This window comes from Jatropha curcas, chromosome 5 (genome assembly GCF_041381405.1).
Source record: "Jatropha curcas cultivar XTBG-Jc1 chromosome 5, XTBG_Jcur_1.0, whole genome shotgun sequence".
Taxonomy (NCBI): Eukaryota; Viridiplantae; Streptophyta; class Magnoliopsida; order Malpighiales; family Euphorbiaceae; genus Jatropha; species Jatropha curcas.
Window position 1 is genome coordinate 8977706 of NC_143155.1, and position 25463 is coordinate 9003168.

Here is a 25463-nt window from a genome sequence, read left to right on the forward strand (position 1 = left end):
AACACAATACAATGGCTTAAAATGATGCAACTTACAATAATTCTATTGGTATTGATAGAAAAGTACGCACAGAGTTCACAGCAAGATTACTGATATGGCGAAATTCTTTTTGATGCTTCTTCAAGTACTCAATTAGCTTGGGTACATCTTGCCTACGGAAAATGTCCCAAACAGCACCACCATATTGAAGCTTTGCAGTGTGATTGTCTTTAAGAGATTTACTGGCCGTACTCATATTTAAATCAACTGACCCAAAATCCCTTGTTTCTCCTGCTACATCAAGGCTGGGGCATTGATCATGGTGATTGAGAGAATTAGAACAGTTTGTTTCCAACTCCATGCCAGTGATTTCATCTACTCCTTGATCATTAGATGTGCTTGTTTTCAAATTTTCAGATAACAAGTCATCCTTGACAAGGTCACTACATTCCGATGAATATCCATTCAACCCATCCTGTTCCTCAATCATACTATTCATCTTCTTCCTATCTTTGTCCCACAAGGAACTGGAATCTAGCATCTGAAAGTCAGAATTTTGCACCCTAGCATCTGTACTACCAGCCAACTGCTCATTGATATTTTCAGTTACCATAGTTTCTGTTGAAGTAGAACATTTTTGAGCAAACTGAATGCTACAGGATCCCCTAGTACCCAACTCATGAGATTTACTTTGTTGTTCATCAAATTTCATTTCCTGTATATATAATCGTTCCAGTGAGGAGTCACTCTCCATGGTATCCAATTTTTCGGATAATTCTGGATCAGTACCCTCATCTTTATGATGTCTTTTCCATGGTTTCCTTCCAAATTTACCTGGTGCGTTCTGGATCCCATCACAAATCTGATGCAAATCCTCATCTTCATATTGTTTTTGTAATTTGCCAATAATTTTACTTTGCCAATTGGGAATCTTCACTTCATTCATGTGAGTGAGTACATTAACCTAAATTAACAATTATTTTAGAAAAAAAAAAAAAGGCATGAGTTGGTGGAGATCAACTCAAAATACAAGATGCAACCAAGTTTTTGATACTATTTGATGCATGTCAAGTGATATAAATCAGTAGGTATATGGTGATCAAAAGGATCTACAAGTTCCCAGGTGAAGAAATGGGCTTGAAAGAAGACCCAAGGCCAATCAATATGATCCAAACATGTGGGTCTTGAGCCTTTTATTTAGTATTATGTTTTAATTAACATGATTGGGCCTGTTTGAACTGGGCTTTATCATTTAGTTTATAAGGTTTCTTAACTTATAAATACTAAGTTTTCAGTATTGTAATAGAGAGAACAATTTATCCATTTTATACAATTGAATTCAAGAGAGGCGAATTCTCTTTGATTCTTCATTGAACTTGCTATCAAACTAATCAAAATTATCAAAATAATTAAACTTTGTGGTGTTCAATCTTTTACCTTAATATCTTTGTTTCATATTACTAGCTAAATATTGATCAAGATACGTTATTCCATCCAAGCAGAAATTCCTACTTTAGGATTTCTGGTTCCTAATTTAGGATTTAGGGCTTATATATCAAATCTAATTATGGGGTATCAAGACAAAATTATTGGGGTTCCACATCATTAGGTATCAAAGCCTTGGCTCAAATAAGGTTTTATCTATTTTTCTTTTGCTTTTTTTTTTCCATTTGCTTTCTGTTAATTTCATTTTATTTTCGTTTGCTTCCATTTATTTTTGTTTCTTTTCATTTTATGTTTACATGTTTTTACATTAAATCATCTTGTTCTCATTCTTGTTCTTTTATTGAAGTCGAAAATTGTTGTTGCCATATTTCTTGTTTTTGTTTGATACTACTTATTTCTATTCTTGTCCGTTTATCATTATGTCCAACAAAGGTAGTAATGTAGAGATGCAAGATGAATTTTTTTATTCTTCAAGCTATATGACAATAGTTCAAGCACATGAATGTGATGTTTGGAGAGATAAAGGATAGATGGGAAAGATAAGATGCACGTATTGATAACATACAAAGGATGCAACTAGGGGTGGCCATGATTCCGGAACTGCCGGTTCTGGTTCTGAAACCGATAGTTCCAGTTCCAAATAGAGTGGAATCGGAAACTAATGATTCCAATTCGGGTTTTGAACCGGCCAGTTACGGTCCCTTAATGATTCCAAAACCAACAGTTCCAGATGAATCTCCAACCGGTTTTCCAGGTGGTTCGAATAATTTTAAAATCAAAAAATCTAATATACACAAATATCATTAACAATTGAAAGAAATAAAACATATTCTTTCCTTTAGTTTCTACATGGTATCAGAGCCATTGCCGTGAATTTTTCAGCAACGGTTTCAATTTGAAAAGTGGTCTGAGAGATACACACAGCACCACTGGAAGTGGAAGTTGGTCGTCACCGCCCGTCTCAACAGGAAGAACAACCGCTGATGGCACTCCGTCCAAACCGCGTCGTCGTCTGACCACGCGCATGTGCATACGCGCCTCCAGAAGATTCTGACTATTCCTCACACGCCGGCACGTGCGGCTGTTTCCGGAGACGATTCTTGTTCCGGCGACCTCAACTCGGTGTGGCGACTCATACCTACTGGTTCTTCAACACCAATTTTGCCTTTTTTGGAATTTGTTTTTCCTTTCCACCACTACTGCTGCCTTTTTTTTTTTATCGCTACTGCCGTTTAAATTTTTTTTTTTTTTTAAGATATGGTTGACGAAAAGAAGGTAGATATGGTTTTTCACTCAGAGAATCCCTCACTTCAGATTAGTCGGGTGAAGTTAGATGAAACAAATTATCTGGTTTGGTCTCAGTCTTGTTTATTATTCATTGAAGCTAGAGGTTTGCAGGGATACCTTGATGGTGGAGCAACTAAACCAGTTTCGACAAATCCGGCCTTTAACAAATGGAAATCCGAGAATTCTCTTATTATGTCTTGGTTAATAAATTTCATGCAGCCAACTATTTCCCGAGGATATTTGCTTCTTGATACAGCTAAGAAGATATGGGATGCTGCTTCACAGACGTATTCACAAACTGGAAACTATGCTCAGAGGTGTGAATTGTGACAGAAAGTTCATGAAACCAAGCAGGGAGATCTGACTATCGCTCAATATTTTGCTAAACTTAGTGGGTTATGGCAGGAACTGGATTATTATCAAGACTTTCAAGCAAGATGTACTGATGATGCGACTCAAGTTCAGAAGTTGATTGAAGTAGAACGTGTGTAGGTTTTCAAATCAGGTCTATCCAATCTTATATTGTACCTCCTAAAGTCTTTGGTTGTGTTTGCTTTGTTCATCAGAATGGTCTAAGCAAATTAGATTCTAGAGTCTTGAAGTGTGTTGTTGGTTACTCTACTACTCAAAAAGGATACAAGTGTTATCATCCTTCTTCTAGGAAATACTTTGTGAGTATGGATGTTACCTTTTGGGAGTTTGAATCTTATTTTCCTTCCCAGTCACCTCTTCAGGGGGAGAAATATCAGATGGAAGAGGTGATGGATGACATTTCTTTCCAGGGGGAGATTCCTATAGACATAGATAGTAAAAGAAAGCAACCACCCAAATCTCTAGGAAGATTGGATGGACCTAATTTGAAAACCCACACACATTCTACTTCAATCAACTTCTGAACTTGAGTTGCATCATCAGTACATCTTGCTTGAAAGTCTTGATAATAATCCAGTTCCTGCCATAACCCACTAAGTTCAGCAAAATACTGAGCGATAGTCAGATCTCCCTGCTTGGTTTCATGAACTTTCTGTCGCAATTCATACCTCTGAGCATAGTTTTCAGTTTGTGAATACGTCTGTGAAGTAGCATCCCATATCTTCTTAGTTGTATCAAGAAGCAAATATCCTCGGGAAATAGTTGGCTGCATGGAATTTATTAACCAAGACATAATAAGAGAATTCTCGGATTTCCACTTGTTAAAGGCCGGATCTGTCGAAACTGGTTTAGTTGCTCCACCATCAAGGTATCCCTGCAAACCTCTAGCTTCAATGAATAATAAACAAGACCAAGACCAAGCCAGGTAGTTTGTTCCATCTAACTTCACTGGACTAATCTGATGTTTGGGGTCCTACTAAAACTGTCTCTCTCTCTGGTTATAGATGGTTTGTGACCTTTATTGATTGTTGCACTAGATTGACGTGGGTTTATTTGATGAAAACAAAAAATGAAGTTTTTTCGTGTTTTCAGAACTTCCATAAAATGATTTGTACTTAGTTTGATGAGCATGTTAAAATCCTAAGAACTGATAATGGTACTGAATACATGAATACAGTTTTTCGTACCTATTTAGATTCTAATGGTATTATACATCAGACTAGTTGTGTAAGTACTAGTGCACAAAATGGAGTAGCGGAAAGGAAAAATCGGCATTTACTGGAAGTAGCTAGGTCCCTTATGTTCACTGTGAATCTTCCCAAACCATATTAGGAGATGCTATTTTGACTGCTGCTTACCTTATCAATCGTACGCCACTTCGTACTTTAAATTTTAAAACTCCATTAAAGGTTCTTCAAGGAAAAACTCTTATAATGTATCTCCTAAAGTCTTTGGTTGTGTTTGCTTTGTTCATCAGAATGGTCTAAGCAAATTAGACTAGAGCCTTAAAGTGTGTGTTTGTTGGTTACTCTAGTACTCAAAAAGGATACAAGTGTTACCATCCTTCTTTTAGGAAATACTTTGTGAGTATGGATGATACCTTTTGGGAGTTTAAATCTTATTTTCCTTCCCAGTCACCTCTTCAGGGGGAGAAATATCATATGAAGAGATGATAGATGACATTTCTTTCCAGGGGGAGATTCCTATAGAGATAGATAGTAAGAGAGAGCAACCACCCAAATCTCTAAGAAGATTGGATAGACCTGATTTGAAAACCTACACATGGCGGACTAATACAGATACAACCATGGAGCATGAGACCTCTGATCAACCGTCCTCTCCAATTTCAGTCCCTGAAGATACAGAAGAACAAGAACTTGGTGAGTCTTCTTTAATTCCTGTTGATTCTAATCCTAATCTTGATTCTAGTCCTTCCGACAATGACCTTAATATTCCTATTGCTCTTAGAAAAGGAGTTAGAACATGCACTAAAATCTCATCTCCCATTTTATATCCTATAATGCTCTGTCCCCTTCCTATAGAGCCTTTGTTTTGTTTGTTTCTTCTGTTTCTTTACCGCAGGATTGGCAAGAGGTATTACAGGACTCAAAATGGAAGGCTGCAATGGTTGAGTAGATGAGAGCTTTGGCAAAAAACGAGACATGGGATATTGTAACTCCTCCACCAGGAAAAAAGCCAGTTGGATGTAAATGGGAGTTCACAATTAAACATAGGGCAAATGGTTCAATTGAGAGGTACAAAGCTAGATTGGTAGCCAGAGGATTCAATCGGACCTATGGAGTTAATTATCAGGAAACATTTGCCCCTGTAGCCAAGATGAACACAATCAGAATTTTGTTGTCTTGTGCAGTCAATCTTGACTAGGAGTTACATCAATTTGATGTTAAAAATGCTTTTCTACATGGTGATTTGAAAGAAGAGGTGTATATGGAGATTCCTCCTAGATTTGATGATGAAAAAACCAGAGGAAAAGTTTGCAAGCTGAAGAAGTCATTATATGGGCTGAAACAATCACCAAGAGCATGGTTCGAAAGGTTTAGTAAAGCTATGCTTTCTTTTGGGTATATTCAGAGCGATGCTGATCATACTTTGTTCATTAAACATCATGAAGGTAAGATCACATTGCTTATTGTTTATGTTGATGATATAGTGATGACTGGAAATAATGAAGAAGAAATGACTAACTTGAGAAATTTGTTAGCTAGGGAGTTTGAGATTAAGGATTTGAGAAAGTTGAGATATTTCCTTGGGATAGAAGTTGCTAGGTCAGAAAAAGGGACTTTTATTTCTCAGAGAAATAAAGAAACTGGTATGTTGGGATGTAAATTTGCAGAATCACCTATTGAAGCCAATCATAAGCTTCAAGCTGGAGTGGGAAGTTCAGTTGATGTTGGCAGGTATCAGAGATTGGTCGGGAGATTGATTTACCTTGCCCATACTAGACCAGATATTGCCTATGCTATAAGTTTAGTGAATCAGTACATGCATGACCCTCGGGAGTCTCACTTAAAAGCAGTGCATCAGATTCTAAGATATTTAAAATCAGCTCCAGGTAGAGGACTTTTATTTTCCAAACACGGCTATTTAATAATAACAGGCTATACAGATGCGGATTGGGCTGGTTCCTTTGATGATACGAGATCAACCTCAGGTTATTTTTGTTTTTGTTGGAGGAAACCTGGTCACATGGAGCAGCAAGAAGCAAGCTGTTGTTGCAAGGTCCAGCGCAGAAGTTGAATATAGAGCTATAGCACAGGAAATCTGTGAACTTCTATGGTTGCGCAGATTAATGGAAGAGTTAAAGTTAGTTAAAACAATAAATATATCCTTATTTTGTGATAGTAAAACAGCAATCAGTATTATGAACAATCCAGTCCAGCATGATCGAACTAAGCATATAGAGATTGATCGTCACTTTATAAAAGAGAAGATAGTTTAAGGTTTTACAAGTTTCTCCTATATAGCTTCAAAAGAGCAACTAGCTGATGTTTTCACAAAGGTTTTACATAGCAAGTTGTTTCATCCTTTAGTTTGCAAGTTGGGCATGAGTAATATCTATGCACCAACTTAAGGGGGAGTGTCGAAATCTTTGTGATTAAAGTAAATATTGTGTTTCTTAGTTTAGGTTTATTCCTAATTAGTGGAAAGATTGTGTTTCCTAATTTAGGTTTATTTCTATTTAGATTACTTCCTATATTGGAACAATTTTTTTTGTATATATATAGTGGAGTAGAGATTGAAAAATATAACACAATTGAAGAAATAAAACATATTTTTTCCTTTAATTTCTACAAATGATCCACCTAAAGGAGATGCTAGGCAAATTTGGCTTATAGAGGATGCTTAGTTATTTTTACAGCTTCAGAATTCAATTGACAGTGAGGTAATTGGTTTAATTAATCATTGTGAGTTTGTTAAGGAGCTGATGGATTATCTTGAATTTTTGTACTCGGGAAAACATAATCTGTCTCGTATGTATGAAGTCTGTAAAGGATTTTATCAAGCCAAACAACAAGATAAGCCCCTTACAACTTATTTCAAGGAATTTAAGAAGATATATGAGGAACTTAATGTTTTATTGCCTTTTAGCCCCCATGTTAACGCTCAACAGGCTCAGCGAGAACAAATAGTTGTGACGAGTTTTCTTGAAGGTCTTGATCCGGTTTTCGAAACTGCCAAATCACGGGTTCTTTCGACATTACCTCTCTTCAAGAGACTTTCACTAGATTATTGCGTACTGAAGGATCTCATACCCCTTCCCCTTTTGAAAAATAGTACTCTTGTGAGTCTTAATCAGGTAGCTAAACAGCCAGGAAACAGAGGAAGAGGGGGAAATAACCATAGTCATGGAACAATTAATCAGGAGGCGAGCATTATTATTTGTCATTATTGCCATGAACCTGGTCAGACTAAACGGTATTGCAAGAAACTAATAAATAAGCTGCCAAGGGCAAATATGGTCACTCAAGATTCTGCAGTTGCTTCTTCTGACAACACTAACAATTTCTGATGTGGAGTATGCTGTGCTCTCTAGATACCGTTCTTCTAAGTCTGTTGATTCCTCAATTGTTGCTGCTACCAATTCCGGTACTCCTAATACATGTCTTATGTCTACCTCATCAGAATAGGTCATTGATTCTGGTTGCACAGTTCACATGACAAGTAACCCTAGTCTCTTATCCTCATTAAAAGAACTTGAACAATTTAATTGTCATGTTACTCTAGCTGATGGGTCCACATCTTCTGTCAAGTATATTGGCATTGCTAATCCCATCCCATCTCTTCCCTTGTCTTCTTTTTCTGTTTGCCTCGTATTTCGTTTAATCTAGTCTGTTAGCAAAATCACTCGTATACTGAACTGTTGTGTTAAATTTTATCCTACTTATTGTGTGTTCCAGAATCTTTTGACGAAGCGGATTATTGGTAGAGGACGTGAGTCTAGTGGCCTTCATCTTCTGGACGAACAAATTTCGTTAACTCTGGCTTGTGCTGGTACTCTATCTCCTCTTGAGGTTCATTATCGTTCGGGCCATCCTTCATTGTCTACTTTAAAGAAGTTGTGTCCGCAGTTTCAGCCTTTATCAGTTTTAGAATGTGAATCTTGTCAATTTGCCAAACATCATCGATTAGCTTTAATTCCTTAGAGTCAATAAACGAGTTTCATCCCCTTTTAAGTTGGTTCATTCTGATGTTTGCGGTCCATGTCCTGTTATTTCTAAAACTAGATTTAGGCATTGTTACTTTTGTGGGTGATTATTCTCGTGTTACTTGGTTATTTTTATTGAAAACTCGTTCTAAGATATTCTCTATTTTTTGTTCCTTTTGTGCTGAGATTAAAACTCAATTTAATACCTTTGTTCGCATACTGCAAAGTGATAATGCTAAAGAGTATCTATCTAGATCCTTCCAATCATATATGTCACAAAACGGTGTCACAAAACGGTATTCTCCATCAAACATCTTGTGGTGATACTCCTCAAACTGTAGAAAGAAAAAATCGACATCTTCTTGAGGTTGCTAGGGCACTTCTATTCCAAATGAAGGTCCCTAAACACTTTTGGGCTGATGCTGTTTCTACTGCATGTTTTTTTATCAATCGCATGCCTTCTTCTATGTTCAATGGTGAAATTCCTTATAGAGTCTTGTTTCCTTCTAAGCTTCTGTTCCCCATTGAAACTCATATTTTTGGTTGTACTTGTTTTGTTCGTGATGTTATCCAAATTAGATCCAAATTCCCTTCATTGCATTTTCCTTAGGTATTCTCGGCATCAAAAGAGGTACCGTTGTTCCTCTCCCGATCTTTACCGTTATCTTGTTTCTGTAGATGTCACATTCTTTGAGAATACTCCTTTTTTTCTTCTTCTATATATAAGAGTGAGGGGGAGGATGATGAGCTTTTAGTATACACTATACAGCAACTTCCTAGCTCTCCTATTCCTGCTCATATTCCTAATCTTGCACATGCTCCTGCTACAGCGTCTGCTACTCCTATTCCTGCTCCTGCACCAGCATCTGCTCGCCCTCGTTTTGAACAAGTTTATTCCAGAAGACCAAAGACTTTTGACTCACTTCCCCCACCTATCGCTTCAATAGAAGATTTGGTTCCCTCTACTCAGCTTGAGCCTGTGCCATCCACTCCTCAATCAGACCTTGACCTTCCCATTGCTCTTCGAAAAGGTAAACGCGAGTTTACCTATCTTATTTCTTCTTTTGTCAATTACGATCATCTTTCTTCTACACCTCGTTGTTTTGTAAGTAACCTAGACTCTGTTTCTACCCCTAAAACTGTTGTTCAAGCCTTGTCCCATCCTGGTTGGTGCGCAACAATGATAAAGGAGATGGCTGCCTTAGATACTACTGGTACTTGGGATCTTGTGCCTCTCTCGGCAGATAAGAAAGCTATTGGTTGTAAGTGGTTTTCACTGTTGAAGTGAATCATCATAGGTCTGTTGCTCGTCTCAAGGCTCGTTTAGTTGCTAAGGGCTATTCACAAATTTATGGCCTTGATTACTCAAACATTTTTTCTCCTGTAGCCAAATTGTTTTCTGTTCGTTTGTTTATTTCTTTAGCAGCTACTTTTGATTGGCCTTTACATTAGCTAGATGTTAAGAATGCCTTTATTCATGGCGTTCTTCAGGAGGAAGTTTACATGGAGCAACCGCCAGGCTTTTTTGCTCAGGGAGAGTAAGGTAAAGTGTGTAAACTTTGTAAATCTCTTTATGACCTAAAACAGAGTCCTCAAGCTTGGTTTGGTAGATTTTGCGATATGGTACACCAATTTGGCATGCAAAAGAGTACTTCTGATCATTCTGTATTTTTTTAAAAGTACTAAGACTGGTTTCATTCTACTTGTGGTTTATGTTGATGACATTATTATTATGACGAAGGGCTTTTTTTTCTAACAATGGTCATCTGAAAATAGAAAGCATATATAGATGTTAATTGGCTTGATCTCCTTATGATGGGCATTGTACCTCAGGATATTGCACATTTGTTGGTGGAAATCTAGTTTTTAGGAGAAATAAAAAAGAAAGTATGGTTGAAAAGCCAAGTGCAGAAGTTGAACAGAGTCCTGGCACAGGATACATTTCCAAGTGAAACCATAATTCCTATATTATGATGAAATGGCTGTCATTAGTGTTGCTTGTAATGCAGTTCAACATGACCTACTTAGCATATTGAGATTGATCAGATTTTTTTCCAAAGAAAATTTATATGATCATATTTTGAGTGCTGATTGTGTAAATTCAGAAAAATCAATTAGCAGATGTGTTTACTAAGGATTTGCGTTAAGTGTTTCATTCTTTGGCGTGCAAGATAGGTATGAGAGACATATATGCACCACCTTCAGGGGAAGTGTTCACAGTTGTATATGAACTTAGTTTTAGGAGTTAACAATGTTATTTAGGTCTGAATTTGTTAGGGTATTTTTGTAGTTCTAAATATTATTAATATAGATTTACAGGTGTAGAGTACAATGAGAATCTAGAACCCTTTCTATGTAGTTTATAGCTCTCTAAATCATCGCTAACCTTACACATCAGTAAAAGAGTCATCGACCATGCAAATATTTTGCAGAATATAAGGACATAACGCCCGATTAAGAACTATGCTTTAACATAAATGTTTAATGAATAAAATCGCTATGTTTAAGGAGAAAGAGGATAAGAATGGATGATGCAGAAACAAAGTTGAAAAAGCAGCAAGACCTTAAACCTAAATATAAAGCAGATATTTTCATTCAGAATGTATTGCATACCGCATCAGAAATGTCGCAATGCAGTTTTGTCACTGAATCACCTCTGCCAAGTTCTTCTACAGATCCATAAGCAATGTACGTTTTGGGTCCCAAATCTGGCTTCAAGACAGCAGGAAGCCCTGTTGCCAGATTTAAAACACCAGATTTTGGATGGGTATACTCACTAAAGGGAAGCATAGCAATAAATTCAGCACCGTGTCTTGGCAAACATTCTTCAAATGAGTTTGATGGGGGCCAATCCTTCAGCTTCAGCATCTCTGGCCACCCATTTCTATACCTACGACCCTCTAAGTAGCCTCTGAAGAACTTGAAAATATTAATTTCAACCTGCAGCACCAAGAGAAAGCACATAGCTTAGTCCATGAGTTAGAAGCAGAAGAAGTGAGTTCTCAGTCGAAGACATGGCCAACCGCATGGAAACTTATAGTAGCATTACCCGATTTGTGGAAGTGCATGAGCTCCCACGAGAATTGATTAAGATGCTATAAAATAAAGAAATAACCAAATATACCAAATTTCACTTCGTTGCCATGCAAACGTAATTTCATTGACATGCAAATTACTAAGAATCTGTATTTGTACACAAGGGCCACTTACAAAGGGAAGATTTTACTCCAAGGTGAATAGTATTTGGTTTAAACATTATTACCAAACTGAACCAAGTTAATTTAGTTTCAGTTATTGTTTAAGATGCATAACTCAGTTCATCTTGAGTTCAGAATTTTTCCTTAAAAGTCAGCATAACCAAAGTACAATGTTTATTTCATTTTAGATTAATCATAGTACATTTGCATATAGTTTATTGTTTTTGGCTTGTTCCTTGGAGCAGTGGCTCCCTCCTGCTTACAAAAACCTAAAGACTAAGCTGATGGATCAGTTATTAGGAGGTCCTGGATGGGTCAACTCAAGATATCATAATGGTGTTATCAAATGCATTTCTTCAAGCGCCACATTTCTTTTCTTAATAAAATAAAATGAAGTAAAACCTAGAAGTGGTTGCACCAAGGAAAGTGCTCTGGTCCACAAAATCTGACTAGATAAATAAAGAATGGTGAGGGGAAAACTTGAAAAGTTGGTGATGGCTTCAATTTATTCATGTCATAAAATAAATCTGAATGCATTTATTATGTCCACAATAGTGGAGAAAAATATGAAATAGATGATAGACAAACTACAAGATACTAAAAGAAACATGAATTTTGTGGCTAGGCTTGATTAAAGAAGAGGAGATATCTGTATTATCTGTGAGTGAACGAGCATATGTTCACATAAGTAAATAAAAATCAATTTGCTTTTAGAGGGAAAAAGAAAAGAACCATCATGCATAAACTGAACAGAATACTCCATCTGAAAAAAGAAATGCATATAGAGTTGTCAATTTAATTGAAGAACTTTATCTTGGCAACTTTAGCCTATCAGATGCAGGAGTAAAAATGCAGAAGTAAAAGTCTAATTTTTTTACTATTCATGAAACTGTAGCAGTTTTATAATATTGGGTCACTAAGTATTTCTGTTATTTGGTAAAAAGTTGGAAAATGCTGGGATCTATGTTCAAAGTCCTATTCTCATTAGTATCTATGATTAAAAAATAGTTCAATTCCTTATTCTATTTAGATATTGTCCTATAGAAAAGGGCTGTATTATTCTATTCTAGGGCTGCTTTTGGGAATTTCAAATAATAAAAGTGGTTATTCATTACTGTATAAACTGACAATTTGTCTGTTTCAGCGTCACCTTTATTTTTTATCAATCATCTAAATTGATAATTTTTTTGCAATTAAGGCTCCATTTGTCTTTTAAAAATAAACTATCTTTGGAAAATATTATCCAAATAATTCATTTTTCCCAGCAACATTGAAAACTAGTTAAAAAATATTAATAATTTTTTATTTTAAACATTTATTTTTAAATATGAAAAAAAAATAAGAAAAATTCATAAAAGATGATAAAATTGTGATTCACAGGTGGTGGTGATGGTGGCTAGTGATTGATGTTGCTGGCTTGTGGTGACCGGTGACTGATGGTGGTGGTTACCGAATTAATAAATATGTATTTATGAAGTTATAATAGATTTGTCTACATCAAAAAAATGTTTTTCGCTTTTAAAAATGAAAAGTCATTTTCCTTAAAAAATGACTTAATTTCCCCTTTAGCTAGTAAAATATTTCCATTGACGGGTAACATCAGAAAATCGAGAAGATATTTTCCAAACAAGTTGTTTTCCGGAAAAAAATGAAGCCTAAGTGTATTCGGCTGGAATGTCTTGGCAGAGTATCAAAATGAACTATTTAAACTCGTTTTTCCACTTCATTTATTCCTCTAGATAATCATTTTTGTTTCTTTATTGCATTCTCTCTCATTTTTGTTAATTTTGTTTTAGAATATGAAAAGCAATTATAAAGAATTCTAAGCTTTCTTTTTTCAAAGAGAAGAAATATAAAACAAACAAAAACAAGCGAAGAAAGAGAGACTAATGAAATGAATGTTTACATATAAGATAATTTATTAAGTGAAATTGTACTATTTTAATGTTCAACAAAAAGTTGCAGCCAAATGCACTTAAATTTATTCGTACAAACACTAAATTGATGTGAATTTTTTGGTTCAAACATTTTTTTGATAAAAAATATAGACACTTAAATAGAAAACTAGCAAAGTTCAGACACCAAATATATAATTATCCCTTTATTTTTCTGGTTGCATTGCTAGAAGATTCAACCCGTCTTTGGTTTTGAATTATGATATATGATTCTCTCTCTTTTTAACTATTATCTTGTCAATTCTGAAACCTAATTAGAACTAGGGTTGTTTTTGCTACATCATTACTCTTCAACCATGATGTTAATTAGATGGAAGTTCATCATTATCTGTTAGATAATCTACATAATGGTATAAATGGCTGCATTTGTGCTCATATGAGTTGTTATAAGATGTGTGCTCATGTAGCAAAATAACATAGAGAGCAAACCTAAAGTTCAAGAAACTAACAAGGTATTGCTGGCCCCAGAAGCAATTCCGTTAATAACAAAAGCAATAATTGCAAATGCACAAAATGCAACTTCAAACATTCAGAAATGAACTCTTACCTCACACCAGTCAAGGCAATCAATGGCTTTAACCCTTTGTCCTTCGGCTTTTAATATCTTTTGTGCACCTCTAAGAGCTCTCCACATAACCATTGGTTCCCAACTAAGACCAGATGTTTTTTCAAGCACATTTCTAACAATAACAGGTTCACCCCTTGTCCAGTGCATTTGAAAATGCTCAATCTCATTGTTTCCCAGCCGAAGAGCATTTGGACAGTAGAGAAAGTTATCATCACTCTTCTCCCTATGTGCTGCCTTCCTCACTTCAAAATCTTTCATTCTGCAGTCAGTAGAACAGAAAGGACGGCACAAGTGGCATCCTTGGAAGAAATCAATACTGGGTGGACTATAATTAATAGTAAGTTCCTCCACGCTCTTAATCAGCTCCTCAACCATATTAGCTTCAAAGACACGTTTCAGTAAAAGCATCCCAGTACCACAACCTCCCCGTGCTTTAGGAGGGCAAGGAATCCTTTCATCACTGTCTGCTCTCCAATCAGGGAAGTCACACGATGAATCAGCCACATAGTTGTTTTCTGGATAGGAAACTTGGGTCTCCCAGCCGAATCTTTTTCTTTTTGCAGTTGTCTGGTCAACCAAATCCGGACCATTTGCTCTTTCAATAAATTGATGGAGTGAAGATTCTGCTTCATTACCTCCAGGCTGAAATCCTTTTCTAATTTCCGCACAGCAAGTGAGACAGAGATCATAAGAACACTCAGGATTGGAGCAGCTTCTATGGAAGTTGACAATCGATGTGCTGCAATTGTCACTGTTAAACAAGGATAACTTCATTGGTACAGATACCATAGGGATTATATGGATTATTGATGCAGAATTAAGTACAGTTTGTGGGAAATATTAATTGGCCAGGACAGTTGCCAGATTCCAAGTGGGAAAACCGGGTTTATGCGAGAGTGGTTAAAAATTAATATCCAATCTTCCATCACTAAAAAGGACTATTGATAAGTTAACTTTTAGCTTTAAAAACACAGAATGGAATCACATAAACCAAAAAAGAACGCCAGTGTCAGGCTAGAAAGGAATCAGGAAAGACGCTCAAAAAATAATCAATAGACCACTCCCCTAACACCCAAGCCCAAACCAAAGATGGGTCACTGATATATGACGTCAGCTCAACATCTAAGTATTTTCAAGTCAACCAACAGCTGTACTGAAAGCTTTTCTCACCTGGCTTGATCACATTTGCCAAAAAAAAAAAAAAGTGCCACTATAATTTGTAACTTAGGATATCCAGCTGCATAAATGTAATAAGCAACAAGCAGTAGCTCTGAATAGGGGTGGCCATATTACGGTTCCTGGAACCGGAACCGGTGGTTCGGAACCGGTTAGAACCGGAACCGGAACCGGTGGTTCGGAACCGGTTAGAACCGGAACCGGAACCGGTGGTTCGGAACCGGTTAGAACCGGAACCGGAACCGGTTCGAACCAGAACCGGAACCGGAACCGGTCCGAACCAGAACCGGAACCGGATATTTCCGGTTCGGTTCCGGTTCCAGTATTGTTGGAACCGCAAACCGGCGGTTCCACAAACCGGTCGGAACCGGATGGAACCGCCGGTTCTCCGGCCGGTTAGAACCGCCGGTTCTAGCCGTTTGAACCTTTTAAATTTTTTTTTTTTTTAAAATTTTGTTGGCAACTTAACTACGTGGGCTTTGATTCCTCTAAACCCCAAGAGGATACGTAGGCAACTTAATTTTTTTTTTTAAAAAAAAAAATTAAGTTCAAGCCCTTTTTTTTTAAAAAAAATTATGTTCACACTTTTTTAAACAAAAAATAAATTCAGTTAAAGACTTTTTTTAAAAAAAATAATTAAGTTCAAGTCTTAAAAAAAAATAAATTTAATTGAAGCATATTTTAATTTTTTAGGTGTATTTTTTTTAAGAAATAACTTTCACAAATTTTTTAAATTTTGAAAACCGGTCTTCAAAATTTAAAATTTAAAATTATGCGATTCGCCGAAAAACCGATCGGAACCGTCAGTTTTGAAACCATTAAGGAACCGGAACTATTCGGTTCCAAACCGGAACAGGAACCGGAGATTTTCGGTTCGGTTCCCCGGAGCCGCCCGTTCCGGAACCGTGGCCATGCCTAGCTCTGAAGCAAGCCAAGAGAGTAAAATTACTATTTTGTACAGAAATTGAAAATACACACACACACACACACACATATATATATGTCACAAAAGGAAAAAAAAGAAAGCAACTGATAACAGAAGACTCAAAGACACTATTCTATCTACTTAAACTATAGCCAAGCTATTCCTCAGGAGCATTTTCAGGCCATGAATTTCTATCACAATCAGGAAACGCAAGGCACACGTAACATCAACAGATTAAAGACAAATTGATGGTTTAGGTCTCTATTTCCAATTATTATAAACAAAACAAACAAAAATATGTAAAGGACATAGCAGGAAGTTCAATTTATAAATAGCCGAAATTCCAGTTTTAGGATACGTAAGAATGAGATAGTACCAGTATAGTCGATCGTCATCATCAAGTATGGATTTCGTTACATCTTCTTCTGTCAATTGAACACCTATGCCAAAAGAATAGCACAACTGCAATTAAGCGTTATGGTAATTAATTTGATAAACTGTGCTGAATATAATACAGAATCATGTAATCCGAGCAAATCATAATACCATGAATCCTTGCCTCCAGATCCAATTCAGCGCTTTGCTCGTGCTGAATATGCCTCAGGAGAGGCAAAGTCTTGTGCAGCAAGTAAAGAAGCTTTTGCAATTTGGTATCTTTATCTGGTTCATAACTCCCAGCCTGTCAGACCATGTTCATTAGTTTGGCATCATTAAAACATACAGGCAAGGAAGCTATGGAAAGGAGAGAAAAGGAAAGAAAATAAAAACAAGCACACCGGGTACACACCATCATGACTGCATCTTCCTTGAGGCAAACCCTACAATTACAGTTGCCACGACAAAATGGACATGCAATCTCTATCTGCTCTCGTGTTTTCTCTGGATACCTAATATGTATTTGAAAAACAAATTCATATCCCAGATAAAGAGCAAAATAATATTAAACAATGGCTACTAAGCGATTTCCTTCCTTAACAAATAATGGAACATAAAACTGATTCATTTTCAGTGTTAACCTCTTCTGGACTAGATGCCAATTCTTTTACTGAGTGGACCTAATTAGAAACTTCTTGACAACAACAAAAGCTCTCCCAAAAAGCCACATTCTGATACACAAGACTTCTCACAATGCAGGCTCAGGGAGGATTAAAATGTACACAGGCTTCCCTGTGCATTGTGAGAAGGCTTTTTTGGTGATTTAAAAAGAACTAACTCCAAAGGTGATAGTTTTTTCAATAATAATTTTCATCAGCAAAAGAATCTGCAAAAAAATCTAATTACCACTTTGCAAGGCAGTCATAGCAATAGCGTTTTCTTCTGCAGTTGGAACAAATAACAACACCGTCCCTATCACTCTTCAGACACTGGTGGCACATCAAACTCTTATTTATCCTTTTCCCCTCTGTGATGTCCTAATGAATAAATTGAGTCAGAATCCACTATTATGCCTTTTTTTTCTTCTTTTAATACAATAAGAAATTTTAATAAGGGGATAGGGAAATACAAAAATGGAGGATAAAGTATCCTCCTTTCAAAGAAACAAACAGAAAGGACCATTAGAGAAACTTGGAATGCTTACAACTCACTGCAAACAACGGTTAAAAATGAGAAATCAAAAATAGCAGTGGAAAGCATACATAGAGGTCCACTTTGATTCTTTTGCTCTTCCATAATCATAGCAGCATATCACATATCTAGTGATTCCTCTGATGTTCCTCCATATTCATTTGCGAAGCTAAAGCTTTAAGTATAAGTTACTATTTATCAGCTAGCTTGGCCCCAACAAAAAAGAAGCCAGCCCATAATGGCACTACAATGAAAGATCAAGGAACGTGAATTTAGAGCCAGACACTATCACTGACTCCAGGAATGATACTTCCAAAATCAGTGTGTGAGAATCCTCTTTGATAGTAAGATTAAGCAAAATCAAAGATCAAACTTTTCCTACAAGATTCATGGGACAGCCAGATGATTTTGTAGCCAATTCTATTTGTAATGCATACATTTGTTGATCCTGTGTTGATAGTTACATTAAATGTTCACTTAACGTCTAAATATTAAGTGGTAAAGAGAATTGGCATTAACAAGTTTGTTCAGATTGCTTATAAACCTCCTGAAAAGTATTAAATGTAGAACTTACTGAAACTTCAGGTAGGTTGTTGTATTTCCTTGGCCTTCCTCTACGCCTCTTGCAAGGATTATCCATTAATTCTTCTGTTTTCTTTTCTGTTTGAAACATTGGTTGACTATGTTCTTCAGAAACAGTGCTTGACTTCTTTCTCTTGAAACCTTTTGGTCGACCTCGCTTAGCCCTTAGCTGAGATCGTGCTTCATTACCATCAGCAGTTTCAGTAGCCATCTTCCTTACTTCCTTGTCCACAACAGTACCCCTGTCTTTCTCAAAACCTGCTATACAAAAAATGCCCTGCCCATAGTTGCAGCCCTCAAGATTGCCATTCAGTCCCTCATTTTCATCACGTGAAAGATATTTCTGCTTAGTCTTTGAAACCTTTGGCCTACCTCGTTTTCTTTTTTGGTGTATAATCTTATTTCCACCCAAGCATCCAATAATTTTCTTCTTATTCTTAGAACCCTTTGGCCGGCCACGCCTATCTTTTGGCTTGATCATTTCATTTCCTTCCCCACTAACACCAGTAGAATCAACAACCCTTAATTTATCTTCCCCACCTAATAAAGCAGTCATCCCATTATCTAAACCAGTTATCTTTATGGTGTTCACACTACCATCATTACAACGGAGAATTTGAGTGGGCAATTCCAGAATATCACCTGCAGGTATTTTCTTCTTCTTCTTTGAACCCTTTGGTCGGCCACGCCTACCCTTAGGTTTTATGATTGCCCCTCCCTCAGTGCCACTGTTAATCCCACCAGGCACCAATTTATCTTCCTCAGCTGAAAGAACAGGCTTCTCATTCTCTAGATAAGCATCTCTTATGCTTTCACCAAAATCATTACTATTTGCATTTTCACCAACCAATTCCAAACAATCATTTGCAAGATCTGCCTTGTTCTTCAAACCCTTAGATAGGCCATGCTCCTTAAAATTAATAATTCTGCTTCCCTTATCAATTCCACTAGTGGCCTGACCAGACACCAAATTCTCACCAATATCATTTCTATCCACATTTTTATCAGGCAATTGATAACTATACTCTCCAAGATTTCCCTTCATGTTTGTTGAATCTTTGGGTCGGCCACGACCATTCTTCGGCCTTACAGTTCCACTTCTCTTCCCATTATCACATGTGTTGTCACCAGGCATTCCCTTATACTCTTCACCTGAAAAAACAGCCATCCTATTCTCTAAATCCAAAGGCCTGACTGAATTATAATCTACATCGTTGCTATTCATATTAGTAAAATGTAATTCCTTACTATTACCTATAAGATCGTTTTGCTTGTTCTTCAAGCCCTTCAGTAGGTCCTCAGCATTTATAGTTCCTTTCAACTGTCTACCACCACCAGTGGCCTCACCAGGCATACCCCTGATTTCTACACTAAAAAGAGTAGCCACTCCACATACTACACCTGTCAGTCTATCCGCATTACCACCACTGTTGTTGTCTGTCCGAGTATCACTAGGCAATCCTTGATTATACTCCAGAAGATTTGTATGCTTGTTCTTGGAATCTATTGGCTTAACAATTCCATTGGCCTCTCCATTATCTCCAGTGGGATCCCTAAACATTGCTCTATCTTCTTCACCTAAAGTACTAATCTGATCATTCTCCAAACCCGCAGGTCCAATCATCTTATTATAACCATCATTATCATACACATTTTCACAAGCCACACCTGGATTACCACCTGGAAGACTTTTCTTTTCCTTATTTTTTGAACCCTTTGGTCTGCCACGCCTAGACTTTAATGTGACTGTATCTTTTCCACCCTCTAAACCAGCAACCATACCAAGCATTTCTTCATCCTTCACAGCTTCAAGAGCGGTCATTTGATTCTTCAACCCTGAAGGTGTAACAGTCCCAAGATCAGCAACATTGCTGCCCCAAATTTCAACTGGCAATACTTGATTTGCTTCAGCTACAGCATTTCCTTTCTTATTCTGAGAATTCTTTGTCCAGTTCTGCTTATCCTTTTGCCGTGCCATCTCATATGTGCTTGTCCCTTCAGTTTCACCGGCCATATCTGGGTTAGTACCTGCAAGACTTTTCTTCTTATTTTTCGAACCCTTCGGTCTGCCACGCCTAGATTTTGATGCGACTGTATCTTTTCCACCCTCTAACCCAGCAACCTTACCAAGCATTTCTTCATCCTTCACAACTTCAAGGGCGGTCATTATATTCTCCAACCCTGAAGCGGTAACAATCCCAATATCAGAAACATTGCTGCCCCAAATTTCACCTGGCAATAGTTGCTTTTCGTTAGCTCCAGCATTTCCTTCCTCATTCTTTGTCCACCTCTCCTTATCCTTTCGTCGTGCCATCTCAGCTGTGCTTGTCCCTTCAGCGCATTCCTCAGCACCTAGTTTGTTATTGTTTTCTGAACCCTCGGGCCAACCACACCCATCCTGCCTGCAGGCATTCTCTGTTTCTCGTCCGCAACCATCAGTGGACTCACCAGATATTTTCTTTTCTCCCCCATCAAAAAGATCAATCTTCTCACTCACTAAACCCCCTAGAAAAACAGTCCCAACACCACCATCATTACCGATCACAAGATGGTCATACAAGCCCTGATTTTCTTCACCTTTACTATTTTTATTCTTATTTTTTGAACCCTTTGGTCGTCCTCGCTTAGGTTTGGAACTAAGCATCTCATGTCCATCAACTATACTTGAACCTTGGTCTAGTGCTTCACCTTGAATTTTCTTTTTACTCTTTGATCCTTTTGACCTATCCGGTTTACCCTTTATAAGTTTTTCCTCATCTTGAACACCATTACCCTCTTCCTTCTCATGATATTTATATTCTATTCCTTCACCACCATTGGCAAATGCAATTTCACCAAACAGGCCTTGAATTCCTTTACCATCAATACTTGCACACCCAGCTTCACCACACCAACACTGAACCCCTTCACCGCCAAAACTCAAACCCTCATTTCCACCACTGACTCCACCAAATAGACCTGAAAGCCCTCCACTCATAGCCTCATTTTCACATTCACCAAATAAGCCCTTGATGCCTTCATTCCTTGAATTACCATCTCTACCCCTGACCTCACCTAGTAAGCCTTCAATTCCTTCACCACATGGACTCACCACGCAGTTTTCACCACCGAAGCGATGGATAGCCCCACCAGAGGAACCTAAACCAGGATTAACTGCACTAACTTCACCAAATAGGGTTCCAACTCCTTGATCATTGAGACCCATGTTACCATTTTCACCAGAATCCCTACCAGACTTGCCCAACTGAATTCCATTACCACTATCTTCACCATTCCAGAATTTAAAGGCTTTACCATCAAGACCTAAAATTCCATTTCTACTACATTCTCCACCATACCCACCATGAACCGCTTCACCACCAAGAACCTGCCCACCATTGCCGCATGCAGCTTCTCCAGGCCAAAGCTGCAAGCTTTCACCACCATTAGCTTCACGAACTTCGTCAAACCACCTAAAAACATCTGAATTCCCTTCACTAAACCAGCCTTGAACCCCTTCAACATCAAGACCCACATCCCCAACTCTCCCAGGAACCATTTTTTCGGAATTTTCTTCACCTTCCTGTCTTTTTCTCTTCCTCATAGGGGGACCCACGTCGACCCTACCTCCATTTCCACTCTTCCTCTCCATGATTTCTTTCCTCCTCCTTATCAACACATAATGATACTACTCCTCACAAAGGACTTTGCCATCCAGCATTCTCACTGCATCTCCACGCTCCACACCTTCTTGTGCACATTTTGTACTTAGCACCAGCCACTGTTTATTCCATAGAGAAGAAGAAGAAACTCAAAAACCCTTTTCTTCTTTTTCTTTCTTTTATTGAAATTTAAGGGGGAAAAATCTTTTACTGAAAATTGTAGGGGGACATTGAATTGGAGGAGCAATAGTACCTAGTAAGTTATTTGCTGTCGGTTTTCTAAAATTTGGGTTGAAGGTATAAATTCAATGGTATTGCAATTTTCAAGGTTGTTAATAGTGATCAGAAACAACAGCGACGTGAAATTTTCTGATTGGTTTTTTAAGGTCTACTCAAGGGACGGGACAATTTTGCTGTTTGGCAACTAACAATAGGAGCACACTTGTGCTGGTCACTGCCATGTGCCGAGTTGGTGCTTTACATCACCATTTTTGTTTAGATTTGTTGCTTTGTTTGCCCTGTTTTTATTTATTGCCGGTTAGGTTATATACAATAATATGGTTTAAATTGCCAAATTTGGGAGCCATATACAATGTCCAAAAGATCATTTCCTTTTATAATTATCATTCTAAATTTACATAAATAAAATTCTGATTTTTTGAAAAAAAATACCTCATTTAAATCAAATATAATAGTAAATATTTTTTTAAAATTAAATAATATTATATAAATATCTAATTTCTAAAGCATGTAATTATTCAACTCAACAGTGTAAAAAAACTATAGATTTAAACAACATTAAAATTCAATTAGGAAGATTTTTGAATGAAATAAATAAGAAGAGAAATATTAGATTCATACAATACTATTTGAACTAATCAATTTCACCTTTCATGATTTAATCAAAATACATACATAAATTATTTAAATTAAAGCAACACAACTATAAATCAAAGTCATTTTCTTAAAAATTATCTATCCATAGTAATATAAAAATATAAAATTACGCACCTCATGCAACGCGCAGGTATATGAGTAATATTTTCTTATTTAAATTTATTTTGTTTGAATATTTTTTAAATAAAAGAAACGATACAATTATGCAATATTTTAATTATGATAAGATTACAGTAAAGAATTTGAAATTTCTCTACTGATACACAACCTTTTTTCACTGTTAGATTTAAAATATTAAATATAAATTATCAGATTTAAAATTAAGTAACTTATCACTTATAGAATAGGTTATGAAGTAAGCTATTTATTCTTGCGACTCGTACCTGCATCTCTGTTTGTCGGGTCCCTCCTAGTCAAGGTTGGTTTAAGGTCAATATGGACGGGGCTTGCAAGGGAAATCTAGGTAGAAGTGAGGGTGGCAGTGTGGCGAGGGATTGGCAGGGCAAATGGCTGACGGGTTTTGTGGCTCGTTTGGGTGTGTGTTCTTCGATGGTGGCTGAGCTACAAGCTTTGCTGCATGGTTTCTTAATTTTTTAAGAAAAATATTCTATTGAAAGATAATGAAACGTCTATGTATATTTAACATAGCTTTAGCTGCATAAATACATGATAATATAATAATAAGATAAATAAAAAATTATAATTATTTATTAAAATTTTAAATAATTTATTTTGAATAAATGAAGAAGATATCAGATAATTATTTATTTTAAAATTTTTTTATAATTTTGTTGGAAAGTATATTTTTAAATTCATACAACTAAATAATTATTTTATTTTAATATTTAAAAATTCAATTTTTTTTTTTTTTTTTTTGTATATAGAGGAGAGGGACACCCCGGGAAAGTAAATCAAACTACATAAAGCATCTCCAAGTTAATATATTTGCTACGTCTGGAAAATTGAAAGTTAAAAATAAAAACCTTCTCGAACGTTATTATCCGTTTAGTCTGTGAATCTGATGTGTCAAGAAGAAAAAGAGATATTATTTATCACACTCTCTATTTTCAAAATGTCTCTTAAACAGTGACTCAACTTCTTATTCTTTTTTTTCCTATGTATTTATTTTTTTTCTTATTTTTTTATTTTTCTTTATGTTTTCTCTTTTATTTGCGCTCAAACTTCTTCTTGATCTGAAACTGATTTTTTCGTGCATTGGAGAACCATTTTCTAAATCTAACATCTATAAATACACTTTCAATCATATCACCATTCACAACTTCTATTTATTAAAACATATCGACCACAATCAATAATTGTATCGGAGATGATCTTAGCTCTAATGAACCGCGCTTTGAGCATCTTGGACAATTAAGTCCCACACCTCATCAGGGGGAGCAGAAAGAACATGCCGACCACGAGGACAATCCACTGCCATATTAGTGAGACAGTCAGCAATGCGATTCCCTTCCCGATAGCAATGCCGCAAGCGAACTTGCCATTGGCGACTCAGTAGGCCATCAATCTGATCCAACAAACTGGACAAGCGAATATTGGAACGAGAACCAGAAGATATCAACTCCACTGAAACCCGCAATTAAAGTTCCACAAGCAGCTCCATGACCCCAAGATCCCAAGCAACAGTATAATTAAATTTTGAATTTAAAATCTCCTTTTATTCTAATACTAAACTAAATATCCTGATGTGTATAATCAAATCGTATATCATTTATATTCATATGCCAATGAACGTCACAGCTATATGATTTAAAATCTCTATAGTTAGTCAAGTGATGAAAAATATATCTCATGACAATTAACAAATTTGTAATATTTTAATTTTAAATGAATTATTTTCTTGCAAAATTCTGTTTATTACAACTTTATACAATATCCATATAAGAGAAGCTCTTATATATATATATATATATATATATATATATATATATATATATATATATATATATATATATATATATATATATATTAAAGTTTTTAATTAATCATCTCAAATTTGTTAAGTTACATATACTATATATTTAATTAAAATTTTTAATTGATTATTTAAAATCTTCTAAATTACAAATGAATGATATTTATTTTTAATATATTTTTCTTTTCTTTATCTCTCTACGAATTAAAATCTTATAATCAATTACTACAATCAAACATTATATATATTATTTAAATTAAAAGATTTTAATTGATTGTTTAAAATCTTTTCTTTTTAAATTACAATAAAATATTATATGTATTTTTTTAAAATTTAAATTATTTAATATTTTTACTTTTTTCTCATCTCTTCTATTTAAGTCTTCTAAATTATAATCAAATATATAATTTTTTAATTAATCATATTAAAAAATTTTAAAATATCTCAAATTTGTTAATGATATTTTGAAAAATCTTATCATTCTTTATTTTCCATATATATATATATATATATATATATAATCTATCCATTTATTTGTGCAAATTAGCGTGACAATTGTGTAAAAGAAATTAAACTTTTGGACACATTATAAATCGGACTCAAATTCTAAGGCAAATTTAATTTTATTCCTTATGTTTAGTTTAAATTTGCTAAATTTTTGTATTCATTTTTATAGAAATAGAAAAAAATAATTTATTTATTTTATTAAGTAAAATGAAAATTAATACTAGATAAGTATAAAATTTTACTTTTATATATATATATATATATA

At 35.8% G+C, this 25463-nt stretch overlaps 1 protein-coding gene across 2 annotated transcripts in view; it reads right to left on the bottom strand.

Moving 5' to 3' along the window:
• Window positions 1–22342, bottom strand: part of LOC105641053 (uncharacterized) — a 33226-nt gene extending 10884 nt beyond the window's left edge. The window contains exons 1-9 of one of the 2 annotated variants that reach the window (XM_089721960.1): window positions 19475–22342; window positions 18213–19372; window positions 17354–17484; window positions 16860–16959; window positions 16619–16751; window positions 16449–16512; window positions 13951–14722; window positions 10865–11191; window positions 71–943 (exon numbers count right to left, since the gene is read on the bottom strand). In XM_089721960.1, the coding sequence (XP_089578086.1) occupies window positions 71–943; window positions 10865–11191; window positions 13951–14722; window positions 16449–16512; window positions 16619–16751; window positions 16860–16959; window positions 17354–17484; window positions 18213–19372; window positions 19475–21851 (5937 nt within the window). In that variant the 5' untranslated portion in view covers window positions 21852–22342. Of the gene's footprint in view, window positions 1–70; window positions 944–10864; window positions 11192–13950; window positions 14723–16448; window positions 16513–16618; window positions 16752–16859; window positions 16960–17353; window positions 17485–18212 lie in introns of both variants that reach the window. The other variant, XM_089721959.1, reaches the window with a different exon arrangement.
• Window positions 22343–25463: the final 3121 nt, after the last annotated feature.